The following is a 24,830-nucleotide window of genomic DNA, read 5'->3' on the forward strand; positions in this document are numbered from 1 at the left end:
TTCATACCCTAAAATATGAAAAGAATGTGTCCGTGGATTACATATGTTGTGTAAAATAAGAAACTAAAACTCAGTATCACTTTAAAAATGAGTCCTGGCTAAAGAGCATTGCTATGCTTAATACTGGAGTTAAAATGCCAACAGGAATAAATTGTATAATAAAACAGTATATGTCTCACTGTTTATTTCCAACTTAGTCACTTGTGATTTTACAGTTAAACTCCCTTGTTGCTTTAGAGATTCCATTTCTACTCTAACATTCCATATTTCAGTGCTCGGAGAAAGTTGATTATTACCATGAAATGTTTTAATCCAGTTAATATAATTAAGTGTATAAAATAGTAGACTCTAGAACGGAACTGCTGAGATTCTAATTCCAGTCCTCCAAATATTAATTTATGTGACCTTGGGCAACAGACCTACCCCCTCCTTCAATTTTCTCATCCATAAATTAGGCATAATACTCCCTCTCCTATGATGAATGTACTATATGAGTTAGTGTTTGTAAAACAATGGTACCTAGCACATTGTAAGTGCTATGTAAGATCAGTAGGGAGTTAGAAAAAAAATAAACAAAACTTCACTTTTTTCCACAAATACAGGGGGGAAAAAATGGAGTAAAAAGCAGCTCTGTGGTCTTCTTGGAGCTCTCACTGGAATTACAACTCCACAGTCCCAATTCCAAGAAAGATATGTGATGATTAATTCAATAATTTGAGGGCCTACTATGTGCCGGAGAAGGCAATGGCACCCCACTCCAGTATTCTTGCCTGGAAAATGCCATGGATGGAGGAGCCTGGTAGGCCTCGATCCATGGGGTTGCTAAGAGTCGGAGGCCACTGAGCAACTTCCACTTTCACTTCACTCTATATGCTGAAACTCACCATGAATCAGACACAGCCTCTGCTGGTCAAAGAGCTTACAGTCAGGTTAGAGATCAGAATTTTAATCCACTTTTTCTTACAGATGAGAAAACTGAGGTCCAGAGAAGTTGTGCCTTGCTCAAAGTCACAAAGCTAAATAGCACCAGAGGTGAAACAAGAAACTAGGTCTTTCCACAACTCTCAGCTCATAACTCTTTCCAAAGGGCCACCCACCTATTTGAGCGCCACGTCTCAATTTCTATTTGAGGCTCTACCTTGCTTTTGTGACTTTCCCATATTTGCACCCACCACTACCATCCTCCCAAACCCGGAGCCTAGGGTTTAGGAAAGAAAACATTGAGCCCAGAAGAGAAAGTTATAGGCTGGGCGATTTGAACCTTCCTCTAAAAGAAAAGGTTGCTCTCTACTCCTTGCTTAACTCATCCGGTGCCGGAAAGGCTGAGGCCGTTAAAAAGAAAAAAAAAGAAAAGGAAGAGTGGTCCCACTCTGGACCGATAGAATGGAGTGCCCGCCTCCTGCTGCGGCAGCATCAATGATAGATGGAGAGTCACTTGTCAGAGGGCTGTGGGCGGGGGCCAGGCCCCGCGAGGGCCGCGGGACCGGAGGGTGAGCGCGGCTAAGCGCAGGCTCAGAGGAGACAGCCCGCAGGAGGTGATGGTCAAAGACCCTGGGAGAAGGCGGCCAGTGGGAGGAAAGGTAGTCACTTGGGGACGAGGCAGAACTGCAGAAGGTGGAGGATTCTGGAGGTGACAGCAAGGACAGCACACAACTGCGAGGGGTGGCTTAAGCTTCTGTGCGAACACCGGCAGGGTGGAGCTAAGAAAGGAGGGCAGCGCGCCGGCGCTGCCGGAGGGTCCCGCCCGGGCGCGGGGGGTGCCATGTCTCGCGAGCGGCACCCCCGCACCGACATCCCCCGCAACCTGAGCTTCATTGCCTCGCTGACAGAGCGCGCCTACTACTTCAGTCAGCGGCCCAGCCTCGAGGAGGAGCCAGAGGAGGAGCCAGGAGAGGGAGGGACGCGTCTCGGGGCCCGACCCCGAGCTCCAGGTCCGAGTCGGGGGCGCCGGGCTCGTTCTGCGCCCGCCGGAGGCAGCGGGATCCGGGCGCTCCGCAACCACAGCCCTGATACCCGTAAGAGAGTGCGTTTCGCTGACGCGCTGGGGCTGGAACTGGCAGCCGTGCGCCGCTTCCGCCCGGGAGAGCTGCCCCGGGTGCCCCGCCACGTGCAAGTCCAGCTGCAGAGGGACGCCCTCCGCCACTTCGCGCCGTGCCAGCCCCGCTCCCGAGGCCTCCAGGTAGGCGGCAGAGGCACTCCGCTTCCCCAGGACTTCCTCAGCTTGGCCTCGGCGGACGTGTGGGAGTGAATTTACCTAGAAACACCCATCTCCATCCCCAACCCTGGGCTTGCTCTCGCTCACCCGCTTTGGGGTTCCCTTTGGGGAGTTCCCTAGGCCACTCTCCCTGCTGCCCTCAGACTGCCCCGACGCCAGGGTCGGCCTCCGATTGGTCCGGTGCCTCGCCCTGACCCGGCCCCCGTTCTCCCCCCGCCCCTCTCCTTCCCGGCTCCCTCTTCCCCGCTCCTCCTTTCCCTACAGGAGGCGCGCGCCGCCCTGGAGCCGGCCAGCGAGCCCGGCTTCGCCGCCCGCTTGCAGGCTCAGCGCATCTGCCTGGAACGCGTCGAGGCGGGCCCGCTGGGCGTGGCCGGGAGCGCGCGCGTGCTGGACCTGGCCTACGAGAAGCGCGTGAGCGTGCGCTGGAGTGCCGACGGCTGGCGGAGCCAACGAGAGGCGCCCGCCGCCTACGCCGGCCCGGCTCCGCACCCGCCTCGCGCCGACCGCTTCTCCTTCCGCCTGCCGGCGCCACCCATTGGAGGCGCCCTGCTCTTCGCCCTGCGCTACCGCGTGACGGGCCGCGAGTTCTGGGACAACAACGGCGGCCGTGACTATGCTCTGCGTGGGCCGGAGCACCCGGGCAGTGGCGGAAACCCGGAGCCCCAGGGCTGGATCCACTTCATCTGAGACGCAGGCGGCCGACGGCGGAAAAAAATCAAAGGCACCGGAAGGGCTGGGAGATCCCAAACATTTGCCTGAGAGGAATGGGAGAAACCGGGACTGGCGGGGAGCTGTCCTAAGGAGTCAAGTCAGGGAGGGCGAGGAGAATGGGAGAAACCAAAGGGGTGTGAAGAGTGTGTGGACTTAAAGAAAGCCGAAGAGACTGGGGTGGATGTGAGTGGATGAACCCACGTCATAGAAAAGGGAGACGGAAGGGGTGCTGGAATATTAGAAAAGAAGCAAAAGGACGATGGTGACATTCTCTTCCGTGAGTGGGTACTGGGAGAAAGTGAGTAGGTGGGTCAGGCTTAGGTAGTCAAAGGTTGAGGACACCTCTTTGGTACTCAGGAGGTATTTTATGTGAACTAGAAACACACCGCAGTTGAAATCATTTAGATTGCTGGTTCACTCCCTCTTACTGGTCTTTGCCACCCCAGGTCCCACAGGGGACCTGGCTGTCCTAGCTTTAACTCAGCTATAATTACCTTGCTTAAGTCCCAGGAATTTGGCCATTGCTCCCCAGCCCCCGGCATTATGACAGGATTCCCTTGTCACCCCTGCAGTCCCTGGTTTCAGTCTTTGCCGACTGGCTGGGGAGTGATGGCAGGTAACAGTCGGAGCTCCTTCCTCCAGGCAGCCCTGGGGATGAAAATGAAAGCAAAACCAACTCCAGGCCTTGTAGCTAAATAATGTGGTGCCTAAGGGGTGAGTGCAATCAGGAGCTTCCAGAAAAATGCCAGCCTTACCTTTCTGGGTGCCTTCTAATGACCTCTAAGCACTTTATGGACTGTCTTTGTCAAGGGACAACACGGGGTTCTTTCTGCCTCAGAAGAAAAGGGAATCACTGACTAGCTGGATAACTTTGGGCAAGTTACTTCACCTCTCTGGGCCCCAGTTTCCTCCTTGAGAAACTGCATTTGGATTAGTTGATCTCTTAGGCCCCTTCTTGCTCTGACATTGTATGATCTGTGAGGGGAAGAGTGTGGATTAGAAGCCACATTCTCCAGCCTGCAGTTGGAGTGCTTACAGTTCAGAACACACAGTACCCCAAGCATCTGGTTGGGCCTGAGAATGGTCCTCCAGTTTTTGACACATGTTCCAGAGCCCAGGAAACATCCCATAGCCAGCTTACAGTCTCAGGATATTCCAGGGCCTCTTTCACCCCCTTGCTTTTTGCTCTTGCCCCACAGACTTCCAGCCTGGGTGCTATGAGACAGCTTGTGGGAGGTGCCTCTCGGGGAAAATGATGCTTGGGAGCCCCTAAGATGAAACAGTGTTGGGGACTTTCTTGAGGTTAAAGGATTATTGGTATGAGAAATGGAAAACTTTTCAAATAAAGAAGCAGAGCAGCTTGAAAATTAAATGGTGCCAGAAGATAGCAGTCTGTTCATACCCTGAGCAAGTGAATGGGAAAGCTGGACTCCTACCCATTCACATTCATGCTTTATGTCTCCTGGTTAACCTCTGCTGGGTGTTTTGTTTTTCCTCTCCTTTCACCCTGTTTCTTTTTTTTTTTTTTTCCACCCTGTTTCTAAGTTCTTCTCTTTCCTTCTGCCCCTCTCACCATTTTCATTTTCTTTTAGCATGTAGGGTATTTACCTTCATTTCCTCTCCATCTGCCTCCCTCTTCATCCTTGTTGATCTCTGCTATTCCTTCTCCCTCCATAAGAGGTTCCTTTTCTCCAAGGCCATGGTTGGTCCACTTTGCTCTCTCAGGCTCCTTCTTGACAGTCTTCTAGAAGGGAGAAGAAGCAGTTCCTGATGCTGCAGATGAACATGGAGCTCCCAGGTAACCAGCTCCCCAAACCCATTTCTTTCTGTTACTGATTTCTCAAAAATTTTTGGATTCCCCTTTTACCACTCAGTGAGAGAAGGTAGACGCATACATGCATTCAGAATAGAGTATAGGGCTTGTTTATCGTGCCCCTCCTCTCCAAAACCCTAATTCTTTAAAGAAAAAAAAGGTTAAAAGAGAAACCCCAAGTCACTCTAATGCCCATTTAAATGTTATCCTTATCTGATAACAAAGAATTTCCTGTATCTTGTGGATCACCTTCAGGTCAGAGTCCCAGCAGAGTGAGGAGAGAACGTGTACTGGAAGCCACCAAGCAATGCACTTTTTAGTCACCAGTGAAGAGCCCAGGGGAGGATAATGGAGTGGGAGACGGGGTCAAGGCTCAATGTGTAATCTCTTGCTTAATGTGTATGCATGACTGTTATCTTGTATTTAGCAATCTCAAGAGCCCACATTTACTTATCTATCCACTAAAATCTGGTGCCTTGCATGCATTATAATCCTGAAAACAACCCTATGAATTGAGTAATGTTATTCTTGTTTTAGAGAGAAAACAGTTCAGAAAAGCTCAGTAATTTATTCAAGATCACACAACTAGTAAATGGCAGAGCTAGGGTTGTGAATGCAGGAGATCTCCAGAGCCTCTGTGTATAAGCATGATGTCATAATATTTTCCTTTAAAAACAAAATTAAAACCTTGCCTTTAAAAAAAAAACAAAAAACAGAAACCCTTGCCACATCTCGTACTAGGAAAAGACGAGTTTCTAATTGTGCTCTGCCTTCCCAGCCTTCCTAACTGGCTTGGGAAAGGCAAAGCACTGAGGGTCCCAGGCTTCGTCTGCTCCTTCCAGAAGCTTGCTGCTGCTTTCTGTGACCCTGTCCCAGCTCTGGATCAGCAAGGAACCACTTCACCTGCCTGCTGGAGAATTTAGGAACCCATGTGAACTCCAGCCTTCACATACAGTGGGATTCTCTTCTGGCCCTAGGTAGTTTTAGTCCACACCTGTTGGCGTGCTGTACGCCTTCCTACCCTACCCCCCACCCCCCTACTAGCCTTGAACCGCCCAGTTGCCTAAAATTTGCACTGGAAGGATTCATGAATAGGCTAATTGCTGGATGGTCTGCTGGATGGTCGGGCTCTGGAGCCCGAGTAATACTAAGGGGATAAATGCAAATGAATTTGGGGGCAGGGAACCAAGGAGAATTCATTGTTCTTGGGCTTCATCCCTTGAGAATTACCATTGCTCACCCATTCCTGTTCTCAACTTTCCAGAGCCAAGACATGAGTCCTGTGGTTTTTCCATACAGAGTTGCCCCAGGGTAGTGGTGGGAAGGTGGTAAGCTGCTAGTCAAATCTGACATGAGAAACACTTGGAATTTGGCAGAATCTTTAGAGGTGTGTCATGTGTTAAGCACAGGACTTCCTGACCAAACAGGAACAGTTCAGGGTATAACCTGTCAGTCGTGGACTGGGAAGTGCCATATGAGAAACCAGTACCATGGTCATGGGCTGGGTCCTTGAAGCAACACAGCAGGAACACTTTTGCCCTTTCCTCTCATCCAGACCTCAGATGTCCTTCCTACATACTCTTCCTGTTCCTTTGTTTTCCTTTATGAATGTAGCTCATCATTTCTCTTCTTAATAAGCCCTAACTCAGCTTTCCAATCTCATCCTACACTCCCTTTCTTCTAACTCCTGTGTTTTTCTGGAGCTCCTCTGGATCTTGGCAATCCATAGATCACAGAATTCAGAGACCTGAAAAGGCTTGTCTTTGGAGATCTATATTCCTCTAGAGATGAGGACACAGGTCCAGAGATTAGAAGGGACCCCAGCAGGGTCAGAGAATTTGTTAGTACAACTGCAGATGGGACTTAAATCCAAGCCTCCTGACCTCATCATATTCCCAGGCTACCAAAGAGTCCTCTCTCCACAGGAACAGACCCATGATTTTTCTTGGCAAGGGATACATCAGAAGTGTTTCATTTTCTGCTTCTAGTTTCCATTCCCTACTGCATTCAGGCAGAAAGAGAAACAAAAGGGACTAGTATGTCTTAGCCTTGGCACTTGCTTCAGTGATGTTGCTGAAGAACAGTGAAGTTGCTAAAACAAACAACTGAATAATCTACCCATTGAATAGCTAACCTAGAGAGGAAATAAAAGTGTGTTCTGTGAATCCCCCCAAACCACTGTTCTCATCAGACCCTCCCTGAACCTCCTCACCCCCTTCACAGTGCAGCTTGGTTCTCTGGACCCCATACCTGCTGGTATTGTGCCTCATTTCAGCTTCCTCATGCAACTGCCTTCCCTTTTGGATAGAAGACCTCATCTTTGAAATAAATTTGAAATTTGAAAATAAAGTATAAGATGTTGAGAAGTAGTATTTTTGGGGGGCTGAGGGTGGCAAGAGACCCAGAGGCAAGATTTCTTCTTCCCTCTCACCCCTCATTGCTTGGCCATCTCATTGCTTGAGATGGGAAGGAGATAATGGAGGAGTTGGGTGACCCTGTTACGAGACAGCCCTACTGTATAACACTACCATTTGGGGCAGTGGTAGGGAAAGTTACCAGGCCTGGCACTTAGCTCCCCTCTACCCCGCGCCCAGAACCAGTTGCCGCTGCAATTAAAGAGAATAGCTCAGGTAAAAGTTTTCCCCGTTGGTGGGGTGCTCTTCTTAAGGGATCATCTAAATTACATTCTGCTCCTTAGTCAGTGGAGGGAAGATCAAAGCCCCATTGTCAAGGGCAACCCTAAAACAAAGAACAAAAGCATGATGGAGAGGAAAAGCAAGGACCTTTGTCTAATACAAAATGAAGTGACAGATTTTTTTTTTTTTTTGAAGTGACAGATATTAAAGAGAAGTAATCTTGAAAAAGACTGAGTTCTAAAATAGTATTGACTCCCACATCACCTGAATGATGAGAGTCCAATTACCCTCAAAGTAATGAAAGGACATTCCTTATAGGGAAGCCCTAGCCCTAGAATAATCAGATGCCATGTCATTACATCATAATGGCCAAGTTGTGATGTCACTGCAGAGTACCTACTCTTTAGTACACACTGTAACTGAAACCAGATACGCTGAAGGGTAGAATCGGCATGAGGAGCAGACACCCAAGGAGAGGTAACTGAGGGCTTTCCGGGGGTTCCCTCCATGGCTTATTGCCTAGGGTTGCTCCATGGCCCTAATGTCTTTCCAGACTTGTCACGTCTTAGTTTGGTAATAGGTTTGTCTGAAATCTTTTTCTGCAAACTCCTTTATTGCAGCTTTTGCTATCCTAAGTCCTCCATACTTGGCAGCTGTGATTGGTCAGCCCTCCCCTCCAGTGTTTCTCAGGACAGAGCATAGAACACTAGAGCAGGGTTTCCCTAAATGGGGCAGAAACTCACCATATCCATTTCATTCCCAGGGATAGATCCAAGTTTTTGGTTGTCTGAAGCACACAACTTTTTTCAAGAAAAATAAATACACAAGGCACAAAAGAGTGAATATATTTCAGGATGAGAAAAAATAGAAAAATTATAATATTTTAAAAGCTGATAAAAGATCACAAAATCCAAGAAAAAATGTGGCAAACCTAAATGTTTTTTCCTACAATTTTGTTTTTGGCTGCACACTCTTTGATATCAGTCTTTTAATATGATTACATATAATTTTTCCATAAAGAGGTAATTCCATCACCATAATCACTTTTTAAAAAAATTTTTTGGATAATTTAAAAACATTTCACCTTCATACCTTGTAAGTCATAATGTTCACATAATTGGGGGGTGGGATTTTTGTCAAACTTGGGAAAACCCTACCAAATTTCTTTAGTAGATGTGGTGTAAGATTTTGGAGCATTTTCAAATTTTGTAATAATGAATAACATAACTCTGAATTGTTGACAGTAGTATTCCTGGAAGCTGTATATTAGTTTGTTAGAGCTGCCATAACAAAATACTTAGACTGGGTAGCTTATAATATGGAAATTTTCTCACGGTTTAGAGACTAGAAGCCTGAGATCCAGACGTTGGCAGGGTTGATTTCATTCTGAGGTTCCTCTCTCTTGGCTTGTGGATAGCCATCTTATCCCTATGTTTTCATATGGTCTGTCCTACCTGCATGTCTGCATCCAAATTCCATCTTATTATAAGGATAGCAGTTAATACTGAATTGACTTACTCTAAAGACCTTATTTTAATTACCTCTGAATAGACCTTATTTCCCAATATGGTTACATTCTGAGGTACTGGGAGTTAGGGCTTTAACAGGAATTTTAGGGGGACACAGTTCAGCCCATAACATTATAAATACTAATAACTGTTCAAAGAAGTAACTGCAAACCACAGATGTGTAACTCCTAAACCCAAACTAAATGTATTCCCAACTCAACTTCATTAGTCAATCCCTAAATGCCCATGGCCTCTTCATTGCCATTGGACAAAAAGAGAAGGGTAATAGAGGGGAAGTCAGAAAGAGACATCAATCTTGACCAACTGTAGTTTGAATTTTTTTTTTTTTTAATTCTACAAAAACCTATTAGCACATTGCTGAGACTCTTCCAGTGCTTTGGAAGAGATCTATGCAAGAGAGGACTCTTAACTTCCTCCAGCTTCCTTAGCTATTGGGTAATTGTGTATCTGGTCGGTCCTGCTAATGTTACTGAGCCATGCAAAGGGGGAGGGAGTTTTCACTAAAGATTGAGAATGGCGTGGATTCTTCAGCACTAGTTCCTGGGAGAGCTGGGATGATCACTGACTTGCTAACTTCCTTCTCTGATAATGTCAAGTCTGGACCTCTTCCTCTCTTCCACTACCCTACTTCAGTCCACTCCATCATCTTAAGTGTAAGGGTGAAACCCACATAAAAGAGGAAGTCTTCAGCCTGCTTTCCAGAACCAGGGCACAGGAATTTCTTTCCTTGGATTTCTTTCTTCTCTTAAATCTCGAGTCTTTGACTCTTCTGCATACTCCTAACTTGGAAGTGTGTATCATTCTGAGACAAATGTGACTGAGTTGTCTACATTTCATAATTCCCAGCCCATGATCTGTGATGCCCAGAAGGACTGACTTAACCCCCCAAGAGCAGCCACTAAATTTTCACAGTTCCTGCCTGGCTTTCTAGCCAAACTGAGTTCTTCCCAGTCAATATCCAGCCTCATTGTTTGGATTAAAAGAATGAGCTCTCCATTGACAGCTGAGGGTTGTCACTGCCTAAAATGTTTTGCTTTTCCCTTTCTTCCTTACAAACAAACCATTGGGATTATTATAATAAGTCTTGAGTTAGGTCTGTATATAGCACCGGTCTTGGCTTAAATCCTAAGTGATCAAAAGTTTCTAACTCTAAAGCTGAGAAGATTATTTCTGTTGCTTACTCCTATCATGTTTTTAAGGGATACTAGTTTGAAGGGCATGGCCCTTAGGAGTTGGGATTGTTACCAAATGTATTGAGAGAAGGGAGGAAGGGGCAAATGCAGAGTCAACAGAAAAAAGCTGAATTAGAGATACACTTCTCATGCTTGGCAACCTTTAAAGAGCTCTAGACCTTAGTGTGGAGCAATGAAGAATCAGAAGTATCAGTTATGGTTGACTTTTTAGGGGGTATATGGAGTGGCAAAATCTGTGGAATACAGGGCACCCGTCTGAAACTGTTTTATAAGTTATTGTAAGTATATAAGCTATTGTGACCTAAATAAACAAGAGAAGACTATCATGAGAACAGAAGGGTCACTTCATAAAGTATTGTTCCCAAGTTTTGGTCAGAAAACTAAGAATCCTAACTATACAAACTTTTGGCCCAGAATTTTGGAGTGTGTGGAATACTGAGTCGGTGGGAAGCCCTTTTATTTTAATCCCTTTCTTGACAGCAAAACCAAGGCCCCCCCAACATGAGGCACAGCTCCAGGCAGTCTCTACTAGGGCAGAGGAAGGGCCTGGGGAGCCTGGCAAGACCTAATGAAGTGACCCCCTCTAGAACTTCATCTTTGAGAACACCTGTCTGGTGACAACTGAACCCGGGAAGCGGCGGAAGGTGCCAGGCTGATAGGATCCTCATTTTTCTGGGTGGCCAAGACACTTGATCCATCTGGAGAACAAGTTAACGGTTGCTCTAGGCGCTTCGTTTACAGTTGACGCTGCTGACGGCGGTCTGACCCTAGGCTGGGAACGCTTGTCTTCTTGTACGAGGCTGGCAAAGGGATACTGAAAACGTCTTCCTTCGGAGGAAACAAATGGGGAGTAGTTGTAGGCGGTTTGGACAGTTCAGCAAACTGCTTTGAATTTCTTGGGGAATTCCAGGAGGAACATAGCCCAGCGTACCCCCAAGATCCGGCGTCCACAAGGCGAGGGTGGGAGGGGGTACTGTTCACGGCATCCTAGCCCGGGGGGACATCTTCCCTGACCCATGTAGCCAATCGGCATCCCGGCTGAGGCCCACGCAGCCAATAGCCGACTTCAGCCGAGACCCACTCAGCCAATGGCCGGCCCAGCCCGTTCCGCAAGGGCCCGCCTGCCTGCGCCCACCAATCAGAACTCCGGCCACCTTGGCACCACCCCTGGAGTCCACCCCGCCCATCCGCCCCGCCTCCAACTCGCTGGAGCAGGGCTGGGCTAGACGGGCGCGCTCTCGGGGGCGGGGGGGGCAGTCCCGGTCCTGGCCTTCCGCGCGGGTGGGCTCGGAGCAGGCCGCGCCGGGCAGCAACCCCACTCTCACCCCGGAGGCCCCCTGCCCTTTCTCCCCCTTTCCCCCCGGCCCATGGTGCGAGGCTGGGAGCCGCCGCCCGGGCTGGACTGCGGTGAGTGATCCCCAGCCCTTTCGACTTCCCTTTCCAGTCCCTGTTACGATCTCCGACCTCCGGAGCCCCATCTCCGCGCTGGGGGGAGGAGGAGAATTCTAGGTTCGAAGTGGTCCGGTTCTCTCTCCATTCTCCTCAGGACTTTTCGGTTCCCTGTTTTAACTGGGGGAGGGTGAGTGGGTGTGTAGGAGGAAGGGAAGGCCGGGTTGGGACGCCCTTGGCGAGGGGAGGGTTGAGATTTGCCTGCTCCCTGGGGCTCATCGCCCCAAGTGCAGCAACTTTTTGTTCTCTGACCCAGTTTGGAGCCTTCTAGACTGCCTGCGAAATGGAGGATAGGAGAAACGTTTCCTTCCCAGGCCTCCCCTCCTCCCCTCCATGACTGCCTCCTGGCGACTTCAACACACGTACAGAAACCTGGCCTTATTCCTGGGGTGCATGGCCTTTGGGAATGAAAGATTTGAGAGAAACTGCCCCTTCTCACCCCTGCCCAGCCATACCCAGAAAACCAACCAGAAAAGTGAGAACCTGAGTTCTCAGAGGTTCCTGGTGTTGCCAGTCTCTCTAATCAAGAGACTTCTAAACTGAAAGAAGACTCAAGCTGAGACCTATTTGGTAATGTGGACCCAGATGATATATTTTATATGAACCCTCTTCTCACCATATATTTGAAGGGCTTTTTATGCTGAGGATAGGTAGGTGGCAGTAATTAAAAGTAAGCTAGTTAAAGTTAGGAATTTTTTAAATGATGCATACATATCCTAAGCATTGTCATTAAAAGTATTCATCTCACCAATTTCTTGGGTAAGTGTCCCAGCGTTTTCTTTGTGTTGCTGATTGGCAGTCCCAATTGTCTTTCTAATATCAACTACATAAGCAAATCTCTAATCTGGCTGCACCCTGAGAACTTTTTAAAACTGCTTACATCTGCCCCAATCCAGGCTAACTAAGTCAGAAGGAGGAGGTGGATGCTGTGGGTTAAGTTTCCCCCGGTAATTTTTCTAATGTGCAGTCAGACTGGAGCCACTGCATCATCATCTGTGATTTCCAGGTTTGGTTTCTTTAAAGTGGAGTCTGAATTTAAACACTTTTGAAGCAATATGAGTGCAGAATACTTCTGAGATTTTAAAGTCTCCTGCCCCTCCAGTCTTTTACAGTTTTCTTGCCTACTCCCAACTCAACAATTTTTTTTAAATGTGCATTTCTTTGTATTATGTCTTTCCAAAGCATTTGACTTTTTTTTCCCCAAAAACAATTCTTAATGCACTAATTTTCATAGGTTTACAGAATGTTTAATTACATAGAGAAAAACAAGGGGCATAAGCAGGTTTGGAATCACACACAACTGGCCGCAGCACATAGGGCAGCTGAAGGAAGCAGATGACTGCCATGCTAGACTAGGCTACTAGCCTCTAGTGTCCAGTGCACTGTGGGTATTGATTATGTCATCCAGTGGGGGTCAGTTAAACCAAGCCCCTGGGCCAACTGAACATCTTTCGCTTCTACTCTGTTCAGCTAATAGCACTAGTACCTAGTCCCTTCTAAACTAATTTACATTCTTTCAGCCTTCCAACCACTCGTTCCATTCATTCATAAACTGTTTTCTTAAAGCAGCTACGACCATTGCCATTGTTAAGTTGGGAGGACATAGGACAGAGTTTCTAACAGGGGCTTCTGGACAATCGGTGAACCCCCTGAGATTATAATTTATCATCTGTAAGTTTGAATGTTGGGGGGGGGGGTTGGTGCGAGGTAAGTCACAACTTTCTGAGAACCTTTAACTTCTTATTTTCAAAGAGATTCATGATCCAAAAAGTGAGAAGCACATGAATTGAGTATCACTAAATGTCCTTTAAGGCCCCGAAAACAATAACCAAAACACATTTCATTTAGAAACTCTTCAGTTCTCTGAATAAAGACTTAGGGAATTTAGCAGGCTCATATCTGGTCTTCACTTGAACTGTCACCTGTTTTAACCATAAGCCTAGGCTCAAGATTTTTGTTTTTGGCCACACCATGCCGCATGTGGGATCTTAGTCTCCTGACCAGGGGATCACACTCATGCCCCTTGCAATGCAAGTGTGGAGTCCTACCCACTGGACCACCAGGAAATTCCCAGCCTAGGCTCAAGTTCTGAAGATCTCTTTCTCCTAGCCTCGTGTGAACACCTACACTGGAAGTTTAAGGCAGCCCATTAATTCTTTTCTGCCTTTTGTCCAGGGGTATGGAAAAGCCCAAAGGGAAATAAGGGTGTTACCCTGACTCTGTACTTCTTATTAGTGACTTTTAAGCAGCAGCAGGGCATATCTGGCATGGTTACAAATTTAGTAAATTCAGAATTGATAGTACCACCACCACTGACACCTCTGCCCAAAGGAATCATTATTTCTCCAGCTCTGATTTCATTCTTTTTCTACTTTCTCCAAATGAGGCACAAGGTCACAAGGTGCTATAGTGTCTTCACTGTGGTTTTGGTTACTGTAGGATCTACCCTCCTTGTCATAGTTCTCATGAGCCACTCCCTGGTTCTAGTTTCCCCCTATGTCAAAGCCAGATTCTTCCAGGGGGCACCAGCTCTACTGCTGTGTCCTAATTTTAAGGCACCATTCTGTATCAAAAAGTCTTCCACAACTTGTGTTTTGTGTTATTGAAGAAATGTGGATATATGCAGTACACCAAATACGACCTTTGCAGTACTGTTATACTGAACTATCAAGCCATGAGAATCTTAAGGATAGCAGACCACACGAATGAAAGCAACCTGTTTCCTTGTAGGCTTATAGCTGCACCTGCCTTATTCCCTGTCTAGCAGTCTTCATCCTCACACTGGACTGCTTTATTCCTTGTGCTACCTTTTCCTCACATCTAAACTGTTACCGTGACCTTAAAAAACCAGGGCACAAATAAGGTTGAGTGGGTGTCGAGCATTGGATCAAGTATTCTCCAGTTTAGATGTGGTGGTGTTCCTGGTGGGCCACAACTTCCAAATGGTGGTTTTAAGTACCTGGCCACGTAGGCACTTCCTCACAGCCACTCAGCTGTGTCTTGAGAGGAACCTGTTGGGTAGCAGCAATCAAAAAGGATTTATACCTAAATTATAGATTCAGTTCTAAAGCAGTCATTTTGATACTTTTTAAAAAAGCAGCAAAATCCTTTCTGGAATTATATCCAACTCCCCAAATATAAAAAGTACAAAATCAGATACCCTGGTTGCCCCCACTGTTCATTAGAATTAGGACTCTGCAATAACAGATTGGATACAGTAATTTAAAATATTCCATCTTTGTCTCACTTCCCCTGTTGTCTAGGAGGAGCATTACCTTATATCAGAGTCATCCCATGAGGCTGAAGCAATGACAAAAAGTCTTAATTTATTGAGCCTTTAGTATAGGCATCATATCAGTTGCATTTTTTTAGTCATAACCTTACAAGGTAGATACTGTTATGACCTTTTATTCTGATGGGAAACTAAGGCTTAGCGAGCACTCTCGGGAGTGGTGAAGCTGTGATTCCTCTCAGATCTGTCTCACCCCAGGCCTCTACCTCTAACAGCTCTAGGCCCCACCTATACGACACCGAGCACACAGTAGGTGCTCTGTAAAAACATAACTTTACATACACTCAACATTATCTTCAGTTTTACACATGAGGAAACTGAGGGTCCTGTAAGCTCAGAACTGGGATTCAAACTTCTATGTAATGCGGGCCTTAATCACATTCGTATCCACTATGCCATGCTGCCTCCACTTACCCTCTGAAGGTTCTCACACTGCATTGCATTCACGGTCTGCATGGCCTTCAGTTTAAGATTTTCTTGTTAAAAGGGAATGGTGACATGCATCATAATGCTGCCGAATTTTTCTGTTCATCATATAAAATTTCCAATATTACACTGCTCTACCTGTAACTTTTACATAGGCATGTTGTCCTCTCCGTAGTGTATTAGAAGGACTATTTGTAAACTCAGATGGGAGTCCTCGAAAAGTAAAGGGTGACAGATAATGTTAGTCTCTAATGCCCACACAGGGAACATTTAACAGGGAGTCGAGTTAAAACTCTGTCACCAGGGAAGTCCCTGGTGGCCCAGTGGTTAGGACTCAGCACTTCCAATGCAGGGGGCATGGGTTCAATCCCTGGTTAAGGAACTAAGATCCCCACAAGCCACGTCGCAAAAAAAAAAAATTGGGGCCCAGAATTATTCTGGGAAACAGCTTGGGCAGGTTTCCAGGAATGAAGCATAGTCAGAGGCTTTCTCTGCAGTCCCCACACCCATGTTGAGCCTGGGAGCCCTGGTGCCACTGGGTAGCCTGCAGGACAGTTTATAATGAGCCTGCCCACCTGGTTCCAAGAAGAAAGCTGGACTGAAGAGATAAGAGCTGCAGGGCTACCGCCCTGTGTGTGTGTGTGTGTGTGTGTGTGTGTGTGTGTGTGTGTGTGTGTGTGTGGGCGGGGTTGGGGGCGGCTATTAAGGTCTGAGGGAGCTCTCTAGGCTCCCTGGAGAGAGACTCAGCAGTTGGAAGAGACAAAGGCTGGGGAAGAGGGGAATAACCTTTGTTCTGTGGATGTCTTGGGGAAGGAAACATTCACCTCCCTCTACCCTCTCCGGACCAAATCCAAGGGGAGCTCCATTCATCCCAGATCACTGACCCATCTCATCCTACTGAGACTTAGAAAAAAATAAAACTATCAATCACCTTCCCCCAACACTCCCACCAAGAAGAAAAGAAAAGGGAGCTGGGTAGAGGGACAGTGCTGTGTTCTACCTTCTCTACCTTCTAGATTGTCACAAATTGTATTCCTAATCTTTCCACATTCTAGAGAGAATCTAGAGATAACTCAAGAAATAATCTGTTAGGAGCTAAAGTGTTCTGAGATTACATACATCTCTTTGGGTTTCTAGGTGAGTCTTCATTCTGTCACTCTTGCTGCATGAACTTAGAGGGTGAATTTGAATGGGAAAGATAAAGGCTCTAAGGATGTTTTCCTTTTTTTTTAACCTCAGAAGTCAGATTATTATCCTGGTGACAACACTCACTAGTTTTGTGACTTGGAATAATTTAACTTCTCTGGACTTTGGTTTTTTCATACCCAGGGGGAATTATAGCAGGCTCTGATTATTTATAAGGTTATGAAAATTGAGAAATTGTTAAGCACTTTAAAAGCAATCCAGCACAGTACACATAGAAAATTGTTTTTGGAGTCCAGCGTTTTGTTTGGTAGAAATTGAGCAATGGCCTGAAAGGGGAACCCCAGTGATTGAGCTGTTTCTCTTCTTATTACAGCTATCTCTGAAGGGCACAAATCAGAAAGCACCATGCCTCCTAATAAAGAGGCCAGCAGTCTTAATAGCTCCCCTGCGGGCCTCATCTGCCTCCCTCCAATCTCTGAGGAGCTACAGCTTGTGTGGACCCAAGCAGCCCAGACCAGTGAGCTGGACAGCAATGAACACTTGCTCCAAACCTTCAGCTACTTCCCCTATCCCAGTTTAGCAGACATTGCCCTTCTTTGCCTACGCTATGGGCTGCAGATGGAGAAAGTCAAGACTTGGTTCATGGCCCAGCGCCTTCGCTGTGGCATTAGTTGGTCATCTGAAGAAATTGAAGAGACTCGAGCCCGAGTAGTCTACCATCGGGACCAACTCCATTTCAAATCCCTTCTCTCTTTTACTCATCATGCAGGGCGGCCCCCAGAGGAAGTGCCTCCTTCTCCTGTGCCACCTCCGGAACAAGTTGGTCTTGGAATAGTGCCCCTGACTCTTAGCGAACCCACCCAGATGAAAGGATTGAAGGTAGAGCCTGAGGAGCCACTGAGTCACCAGAAAGCAAAGGAGCCCCTGATGGTGCCTGGCAGTGGGGCATTCCCCCACCAATCGCAGTTTTGGCAGGATCATCAATGCAGTGGCCTCTCTAAGGAGCAGGCAGGCAGGGGTCCCGACCAGTCACACAGCCTAGGTACTGCTTCCTGGAACCACTCCACAGCTGTCCAGCAGCCCCATGCTCGGGATAAGCCCCCACCCATCTCATTACTTGCCAGTAGTTGTAAGAAGGAGTCAGCATCTAATATGACTCCTCCTTCCTCTACCTCTTCTTCCTCTTTCCAGGGACTGGCTAATGGAGCTCCGGCCACCTCTAAGCCCCTGCAGCCACTGGGCTGTGCCCCACAACCACTGTCACCCAGTGAACAGGCACTACCCCCACAGCTGGAGCCAGCCTGGCCCCAGGGGCTGAGGCATAACTCAGCATCAGGTAGGGTTGGCCCTGCAGAGTATCTTTCCCCAGACATGCAACGCCAGCGAAAGACCAAGCGCAAAACCAAAGAGCAGTTGGCTATCCTCAAATCGTTTTTTCTACAGTGCCAGTGGGCACGGCGTGAGGATTACCATAAATTAGAGCAGATCACTGGTTTACCTCGGCCTGAGATTATTCAGTGGTTTGGTGACACACGCTATGCCTTGAAGCATGGGCAACTAAAATGGTTTCGGGACAATGCAGTACCTGGTGCCCCTAGCTTCCAGGATCCAGCAGTTCCCACACCACCACCTTCAACCCGCTCCTTGAATGAATGGGCTGAGACACCACCTCTGCCAAATCCCCCGCCCCCACCGGATATACGACCCTTGGAGAGGTACTGGGCAACCCACCAACAGCTCCGGGAAAGTGATATCCCTCAACTGAGTCAGGCATCAAGGCTTAGCACCCAGCAGGTACTGGATTGGTTTGACTCCCGATTACCTGAGCCAGCTGAAGTGGTGGTCTGTCTAGATGAAGAGGAGGAAGAGGAGGAGGAGGAACTGCCAGAAGATGATGAGGATGAAGAGGAGGAGGAGGAGGATGACGATGATGACGATGATGTGATCATCCAGGACTGAGTGGGAGGCTGGGGGAGGGGAGGTCTGTTACTAAAAGACAAACCAACTTAGTAACTGTTTCAACAAAGAAACCACATTTTTTTTTTTTAACTTACCTTGTGGCAAAGAACTGAAAAGCTTTGTGTTCTTGAGTGTGGGGGACAGGGATACAGTAAGGGTAGACCAGAAAGGATGACCATGGAGTACAGAATGAAGTGGGGATCGGATGGGCAGAAATCTAGGCCTCCAGTCTCAATGAGGGGCTTGCTACGGGTCTGGGAAAAGGCTCTTGCTCTTCTCGTATCCCTGTTCTTTCCCCTTACTGTTCTACAAAGAGGCGAGGCTTTGGCCCACGGCCATGGAGTTCTGGAAAGGAGTAAAGTTTCTAATATGACCCCAGTCCCAACATTTTCCCTGAATATAAGGCTGCCTTGCACCCCATTTCTCTCTGAGCACAAGTTCATGCATAATGCAGCTAAGAATCTCAGTTATGTCCCAGTCAATCACAAATACTTCCTCTCCTCATACCAGCTTGACTTTATATGTTTTCCTGCTGCTTTATTGAATCACACAGGGAGCAGAATGTTTTCATTTCTGATACTGGGACCACTATGCCTTGTACCTTTCCAAAAATCCCCATTCTGTTCACTGTTTGTCTCAGGGTAAATCTTCCCCCCGGAGCTTGTGAAAAAGTTTAATAATTGGGTGGAGAATAATTTAGGCTGGATATTTATTGGAGGTGGGAATTAGTAGAATTATAGATTACAGAGGGGTAGAGGAGAGGGAATGGTATCTGCTGTTCGGAAGGACAGTACAGATAGATTCCAGGTTTGGTTTTACAAACCTGACACTCCCTCCTGCCTAGTTTGACAGAAACCGATTTTTTAATCTTTTTGGTGTTGGTTTAATTTGTGTCCAGAAAAGAGACTTTACCCCCTGTTTATAATATCTGTCTTGGGGACAGAAGTCCTTATGTTTTAGAGTGGTTTTCATCCGTTGGGGTCAGATATAAAGATATCGGTGGGTTAACCATCTAGAAATAAAAGAGTGGAAGCCCCAAATTGCTAGACTAATAATAAAAAGGCCAAAAATAAAATTGTTTCTCTCTCCACTTCGCCACTTCTCTGGTTTAAAGATTAATGGAACCAAATCCATCCACTTTCTGATTTAGCATACTTTTTATTTTCAAAGCAGCAGGATATACTGAAGTAAAGTAAATGAACAAAACTTGAAATAGATCAGTACCTATTACTAGGCCGATTGCTTTCTGCACCTGCTACAGCGTAGGCTCTCTCTCAGAAGAGGGGAAGTCTAGAAATGCCTTTAAAAATAAGTTCAGTTTCAGAAAGGGTAATGGGATCCTATTCAGCTACAAGCTCACTCCTAAGACCCAATTATCTCTAGCGGATGCTATCTTCAGTTTTCCAATATTTTCACTTGAGGTATACCTGCCTATGGCCCACCCAGTTAATCCTTCATTTCTACCCCTTAATACCCAAAGAAGAATAAATGTTTGATCTCAGTGGTAGTGTTCTTTGCTTATCCCACCATTTGAGAGTTTATGACGTCAACAGAGTTACAGTAGCAATAAAAGGGCATCCCCTTTGTTTCATTATCTGTATACTTTAGTAGGGCTTCAAGCCTATGTCTCCAACTGTTACCAAACAGAAAGAAAGGAAAATCAACATATTTAACAGGATCTAGATACAGAGGAAACAACAGGGAAGTAGAAAAATTATAATAAGGCCAAGGAACAGTTATTGCTTGTTAACACTGACAATGAGAGAATATATACAAAGCTAAAAAGTGAAATCCAGAAATAAAACATAGTTAATAAGTATATCACCCCACCCCACCCCACCCCCCAATGATACCAAGAACTGTTTTTATAACCTTTGTTTCAAGTTGCAGGAAATAAAGGAGCTATCTGTATCCTGTGAGAGAGATAATAAACATCTTCCTGAAGGACTGACCTGATCACTTTCATAGGAAGTAATCCAGTGTGTGTAGGGTAAAGGTTGAGAGAAAGTACAGAATGAAACGTGCATAGGCAGGGGTACATTTTCCAAGGGCATCACACCTAAGTGAGTATGAGATGCCTCTGTCCATCCTTCAGCAGTATGCATAGGTGAGACCTTGAAGGTGGTCTATCTGGGAGTGTTCCATGCTTCTCTCCCTCTGGCTAATCCCATCTGCCTCTGTTGGTAGAGATTGCAGCACAGGACAGGAAGGCAGTTAAGGGCGTTTATAACAAAAAAGGGCAAGTAAGGCCCTTTTAAGTCATTATATGAAGTTTAGCATGACGGTAAACCACTGCTGTTGCTTCCCCATAGTTTTCTTCATTGCAAGAAAACTTATAAGATTTGATACGTCCAGTGTGACAAAGGCTATGTCGCTACTTATGAAACTGGAATGTTTCAGTTGGTTTATGGTGATAAGGTAGAATATTTCTGAAATCAAACTGGGGAAACCTGGAACATGACTACCATACCCAGAGACCATTACCAGGGAGGCAGAATTATGTCTCTGGGTAAGTGGTACTTTCTTCAATAACTCTTAATACAAAAACAGTAATATATATATATATATATATATAAACAGTAATATAATGAATTCACACATACCCATCACCCAACTTCAACAGTTAACTCATGGCAAATTTTCTTTGATTTCTGCTCCCTCACACTACCCTGCTCCACTAGATGAAGCTAAAGCAAAACTAGGACAATCATTTAACTTTCTATCTATAAATATTTTAGTATACATCTCCGAAAGATAGACTTATTTTTTTTAGACTTTTAAAAAACAACCATAACAACAACTGTGTGACATAATTTTTAAACCCCAAACCAGGAGGCCAATCTGACAGTAGAATAGAACCTTTGAAACTAAGACCACTCTGAAAAATTGTGTGCATATGATTACCACACTTGAAATCCACCTCCCTCTTCACTTGTTACATTTTATCACCTTAACATTTAGTGATAAATGAGGCATTTAGTGTGCAGGCCTAACTGAGGTTTTCATGTGCAGACAAGTTAGACCAGCTAGGGCTCACCTGTAGGAGTGGTAGCTGGAAACCAGGAAGGCTCTCCAGTGTGGTTCTGTTCTGCCTCTGACCTTAAGGATGGAATGGAATGATGAAAGATAACTTCCTAGAGCATTTCCTCAGTATTGTTAATTATGGATCAGGTTAAATAAGTGGTTCTTAATCTGTAGTACACTACTCAGAAGAGAAAAGGCTGTTAGCTAAGTAACTCAAGAGTTATAAGGTTCATTATTTTCCTTTGAGGATGGGGTACTGACATGGAGGTCTGAGATTTGAATTTAACTATGAAGAGAAAGATGTAAAGACAACATCAAGATTTTGGTGAGCTATGGAAGATGACAGACCCTTATCACAAGGACTGGTGGCAGAAATATCTTAGAAACATGAGGAGAAAAAAGATGCTGGTTTATCATTTTAATTGAGCACTGAGCCCCCAGCAGTGTTCCAACATAGGGATCTCAAAAGCAACAGAAAAAAAAAAAGCCAGTTTAATATTATAGACCAATCTTCTGGCTAAATATTACAGCAGACTTTGATTCCTGGGATAAGATGAGTGAAAATTAGGCACAATCCAAAGCCTGCCTTCACTGTGAAGGAAATGGTCTTAAAGAAAATTAAGGGGGACAACTTGAGACAATGCTTTTCCAGGGTCTAGAATAACATGTTAAAAAAAAAACTTCTTTTCACCTTGAAATTGTCATTTTAGTATATATGTTGATAGTTGAAGCGCCACTTCTTTAGGAATGTTAAATTAACTTACCTGAATTATTAGGGGTGAAGACTCTTGTGTGACCTGAATCCCCACCATTTAGAGATGGTCTGAAAGAAAAGACCCCCTGTCCAGAGGAGACAGATGAAGCTCTAAAGAGGGGAAACAAGAGCATCAACAGAAAAAAGGAAAAGTTAAAGTAAAAAGCATGTGTAAAGGAAGAGCCTACACATTTAAGCCACAGAGGAAATAAATCCCCTGCTTGCAACTGCGAATACAATTAAATAATTTAGATATGTATTAGACACAGTACTATTCTATCTTCTCTTTTGTTTACAAAGTAGATTATAAATTTCAGTAGTACAAGTCAGTGGAGAAATAACTCCAGGGCTGCTGGCAGAATGTCAGTGGGAACAGATCTCAAGTGAAAGGAAACAGTATTACTTACCTATAAGATAGGCTGTGAGTAGAAGCTGGTGAAGGGGTTTCTGGGAAGCATAAAAACGAGTCTGTGAGATAATCTATGAACTGAGAAGAGATCCAGATATTCTGGGGACCAGGGTAAAGGAACTGGGGATCAAAGATTTTCAGTATATATGTTAGGCTTTGGGGCTAAAGGCAAGTGAAAAAGCCCACAAATCACCTTGCAGTGAATCATTATGGAATTGTCTTCTCTCTTTCATGAGTTTGTAGGCTAGGATCATGAGCACACTGCTCTGATGTGCTCTAATGTATCTGTGCCTTGATTTCCCTCTAAGTTGAAGATTACCAGAAAGAATGTCTAAACACAATGGGTCATTAAATTGGTGACATCAATAAAAATGGCAGAGTAAGGACCTCCACAGAGTCTCTCCATAAAAGGAATGAGAAATCTGGCAAAAATTGTCAGTCGACTACTTTCAGAATTATGGAAATTAACAAAGCATCTTTAACAATCTGGGGAAAGTTTATTCCAGAAAAATAACTGAATGTGAATGAGAACAGTGAGCTTTGGGACATTTTAACTTGCCCTAGTCCCACTTTTCCCTCTCCAGCTCAATGGAAGCATTGAAAACCAAGTCTGGCCGTCATCATAGGGGATGGAATGGGGTTAGAACTCTTTCAAAGCCTCATTCCCAGAAAACTGTCATTACTTCACCTGTCTAGCAGTTCACTGGAAGATTTCACTTGCAAGGCTGCCTTTATTTGACTTGACTTGATGCCAAACTGGCGTGCGGCAGTCCATGAGGTCGTAAAGAGTTTATGACTTAGCAACTGAACAACAAAGAGCCAAACTTACTAGGACTTGGAGCTTAGAGTTCACCAAGTGTGAAAAGCCTTTCTCCCAGGAGTGTTTGTTGCAAACAACTAGAGGTATTTGTTTAGGCTGCCTGAGGTGACTATCAATTGGAACAAATAAAAGTCTAATCAAAAAGCATCAAAAGGAAGCTATGGAATGAGTTGTCTTCAGGGACTTTGAAAAGGAACAACAGGTTCTTGGGAATCGAGGCCATGTGCACAGGGCTATATGCACGCTCAGAAAAGACCTAAAAACACCCTAAGCTGTCATCCTGGGCTTACGTAGAGGTCACACAAGCAGAAAGGGAAGGCTACAGCACAGGAGTCAACTGCCTGAGTGTTGAAAGTGCACCTCAATATACAGTCCTTTAGCACACACTGAGAGTTACTGGTATCAGGTGTTTAAGGAAATCTCTGTCCAATCATTAGCTGACCACTAAGCTAACTGAAAAGAGACTTCAGTGGCCACACATGACAAAGAAAACAGATTTTACAGAATTAGTTTTAGAAAGTCACTAAACAACAATGACAAACAACAACAAACGCTGGGAGGCAAGGGAGTACCTGATTCTTAGGGTTGCCGTGTTATATAATTTAGCTGTCTAGTTTTCAACAATTATAAGGCATGAAAGAAACAAGAAAGTAGAACCTACAAAAGGAAAGGAAAAAAGCAGTAGAAACTGTCTTTGAGGAAGCCTAGATACAATAGGAGGGCATGGCAACCCACTCCAGTATTCTTGCCTGGAGAATCCCATGGACAGAGGAGCCTGTGAGCTACAGTCCATAGGGCTGCAAAGAGTTGGACATGACTGAAGTTACTTAGCATGCACACGCATGCACGCACGCACAGATACATTAGACTTTTAAGGGAAAGCCTTTAAACCAACTATTTTAAACATATTCAGATAACTAAAGAAAACCATGTCTAGAGCACTAAATGAAAGTATGACAATGGTCTCACCAAATAGAGAATACTAAGTAAATATAAATTCTGGAATTGATAAGTAAAAGCTAACTAAATTGTAAACTTCACTAGAGATATGAGCAGGCAGAAGAAAGAGTCAGCAAATTTGTTTGTTTGTTTGTTTGTTTTTAAGAAAAGCAAACATTTACTTCAAACTGCAGTATAGGCTTTTCAATCACAAAAAGAAAGAAAAGAACAGTGATCTGACAGTGGTCACATCCTGTGCAAAAAACGTGAGATACAAAAATGCTAACACAAGGTAGCTGAACTGCTTACACTGCAGGGAAAAGGACATACAGTAGCTGAAATATGGCACTCCTGGGAATTAACTTCCTAAACCAAACAGAATGCCTTTGAAATGATTAAATTTATTTGTGTATTAGTAAGAAAGCCCCACCACCATAAATAGTACAATATTTAAAAATTTTTTTAAAATCATATCTATCTAGAATAGATAGTGTATTTGAACTGTTAGACCTCTT

The 24,830-nt window shown here is 45.3% G+C and overlaps 3 protein-coding genes across 6 annotated transcripts in view; 2 read left to right on the plus strand and 1 right to left on the minus strand.

Moving 5' to 3' along the window:
- Nucleotides 1-729: 729 nt before the first annotated feature.
- Nucleotides 730-7,088, plus strand: PPP1R3E (protein phosphatase 1 regulatory subunit 3E). Its single transcript, XM_070468851.1, has 3 exons — nt 730-2,179; nt 2,480-2,936; nt 4,602-7,088. The coding sequence occupies exons 1-2, from the start codon at nt 1,763-1,765 to the stop codon at nt 2,900-2,902; spliced, it is 840 nt and encodes a 279-aa protein (XP_070324952.1). The 5' UTR covers nt 730-1,762; the 3' UTR covers nt 2,903-2,936; nt 4,602-7,088.
- Nucleotides 4,634-19,459, plus strand: HOMEZ (homeobox and leucine zipper encoding). 4 transcript variants are annotated; one of them, XM_070468846.1, is made up of 2 exons: nt 4,634-4,724; nt 16,784-19,459. In XM_070468846.1, the coding sequence occupies exons 1-2, from the start codon at nt 4,697-4,699 to the stop codon at nt 18,367-18,369; spliced, it is 1,614 nt and encodes a 537-aa protein (XP_070324947.1). In that variant the 5' UTR covers nt 4,634-4,696; the 3' UTR covers nt 18,370-19,459. The 4 variants fall into 4 exon arrangements, with proteins under 4 accessions (XP_070324947.1, XP_020765441.2, XP_020765451.1 ...); XM_020909782.2 differs by lacking the exon at nt 4,634-4,724 and adding an exon at nt 7,637-7,852; XM_020909792.2 differs by lacking the exon at nt 4,634-4,724 and adding an exon at nt 11,295-11,504.
- A 759-nt stretch (nt 19,460-20,218) lies between these two features.
- RNF212B (ring finger protein 212B) overlaps nt 20,219-24,830 on the minus strand; it is a 29,115-nt gene continuing 24,503 nt past the window's right edge. The window contains exons 12-15 of the mRNA XM_020909861.2: nt 22,555-22,594; nt 22,158-22,258; nt 21,407-21,468; nt 20,219-20,546 (exon numbers count right to left, since the gene is read on the minus strand). Of these exons, the coding sequence (XP_020765520.2) occupies nt 20,496-20,546; nt 21,407-21,468; nt 22,158-22,258; nt 22,555-22,594 (254 nt within the window). The 3' untranslated portion in view covers nt 20,219-20,495. The remainder of the gene's footprint in view (nt 20,547-21,406; nt 21,469-22,157; nt 22,259-22,554; nt 22,595-24,830) is intronic.

This window comes from Odocoileus virginianus, chromosome 6, assembly GCF_023699985.2.
Source record: "Odocoileus virginianus isolate 20LAN1187 ecotype Illinois chromosome 6, Ovbor_1.2, whole genome shotgun sequence".
Taxonomy (NCBI): Eukaryota; Metazoa; Chordata; class Mammalia; order Artiodactyla; family Cervidae; genus Odocoileus; species Odocoileus virginianus.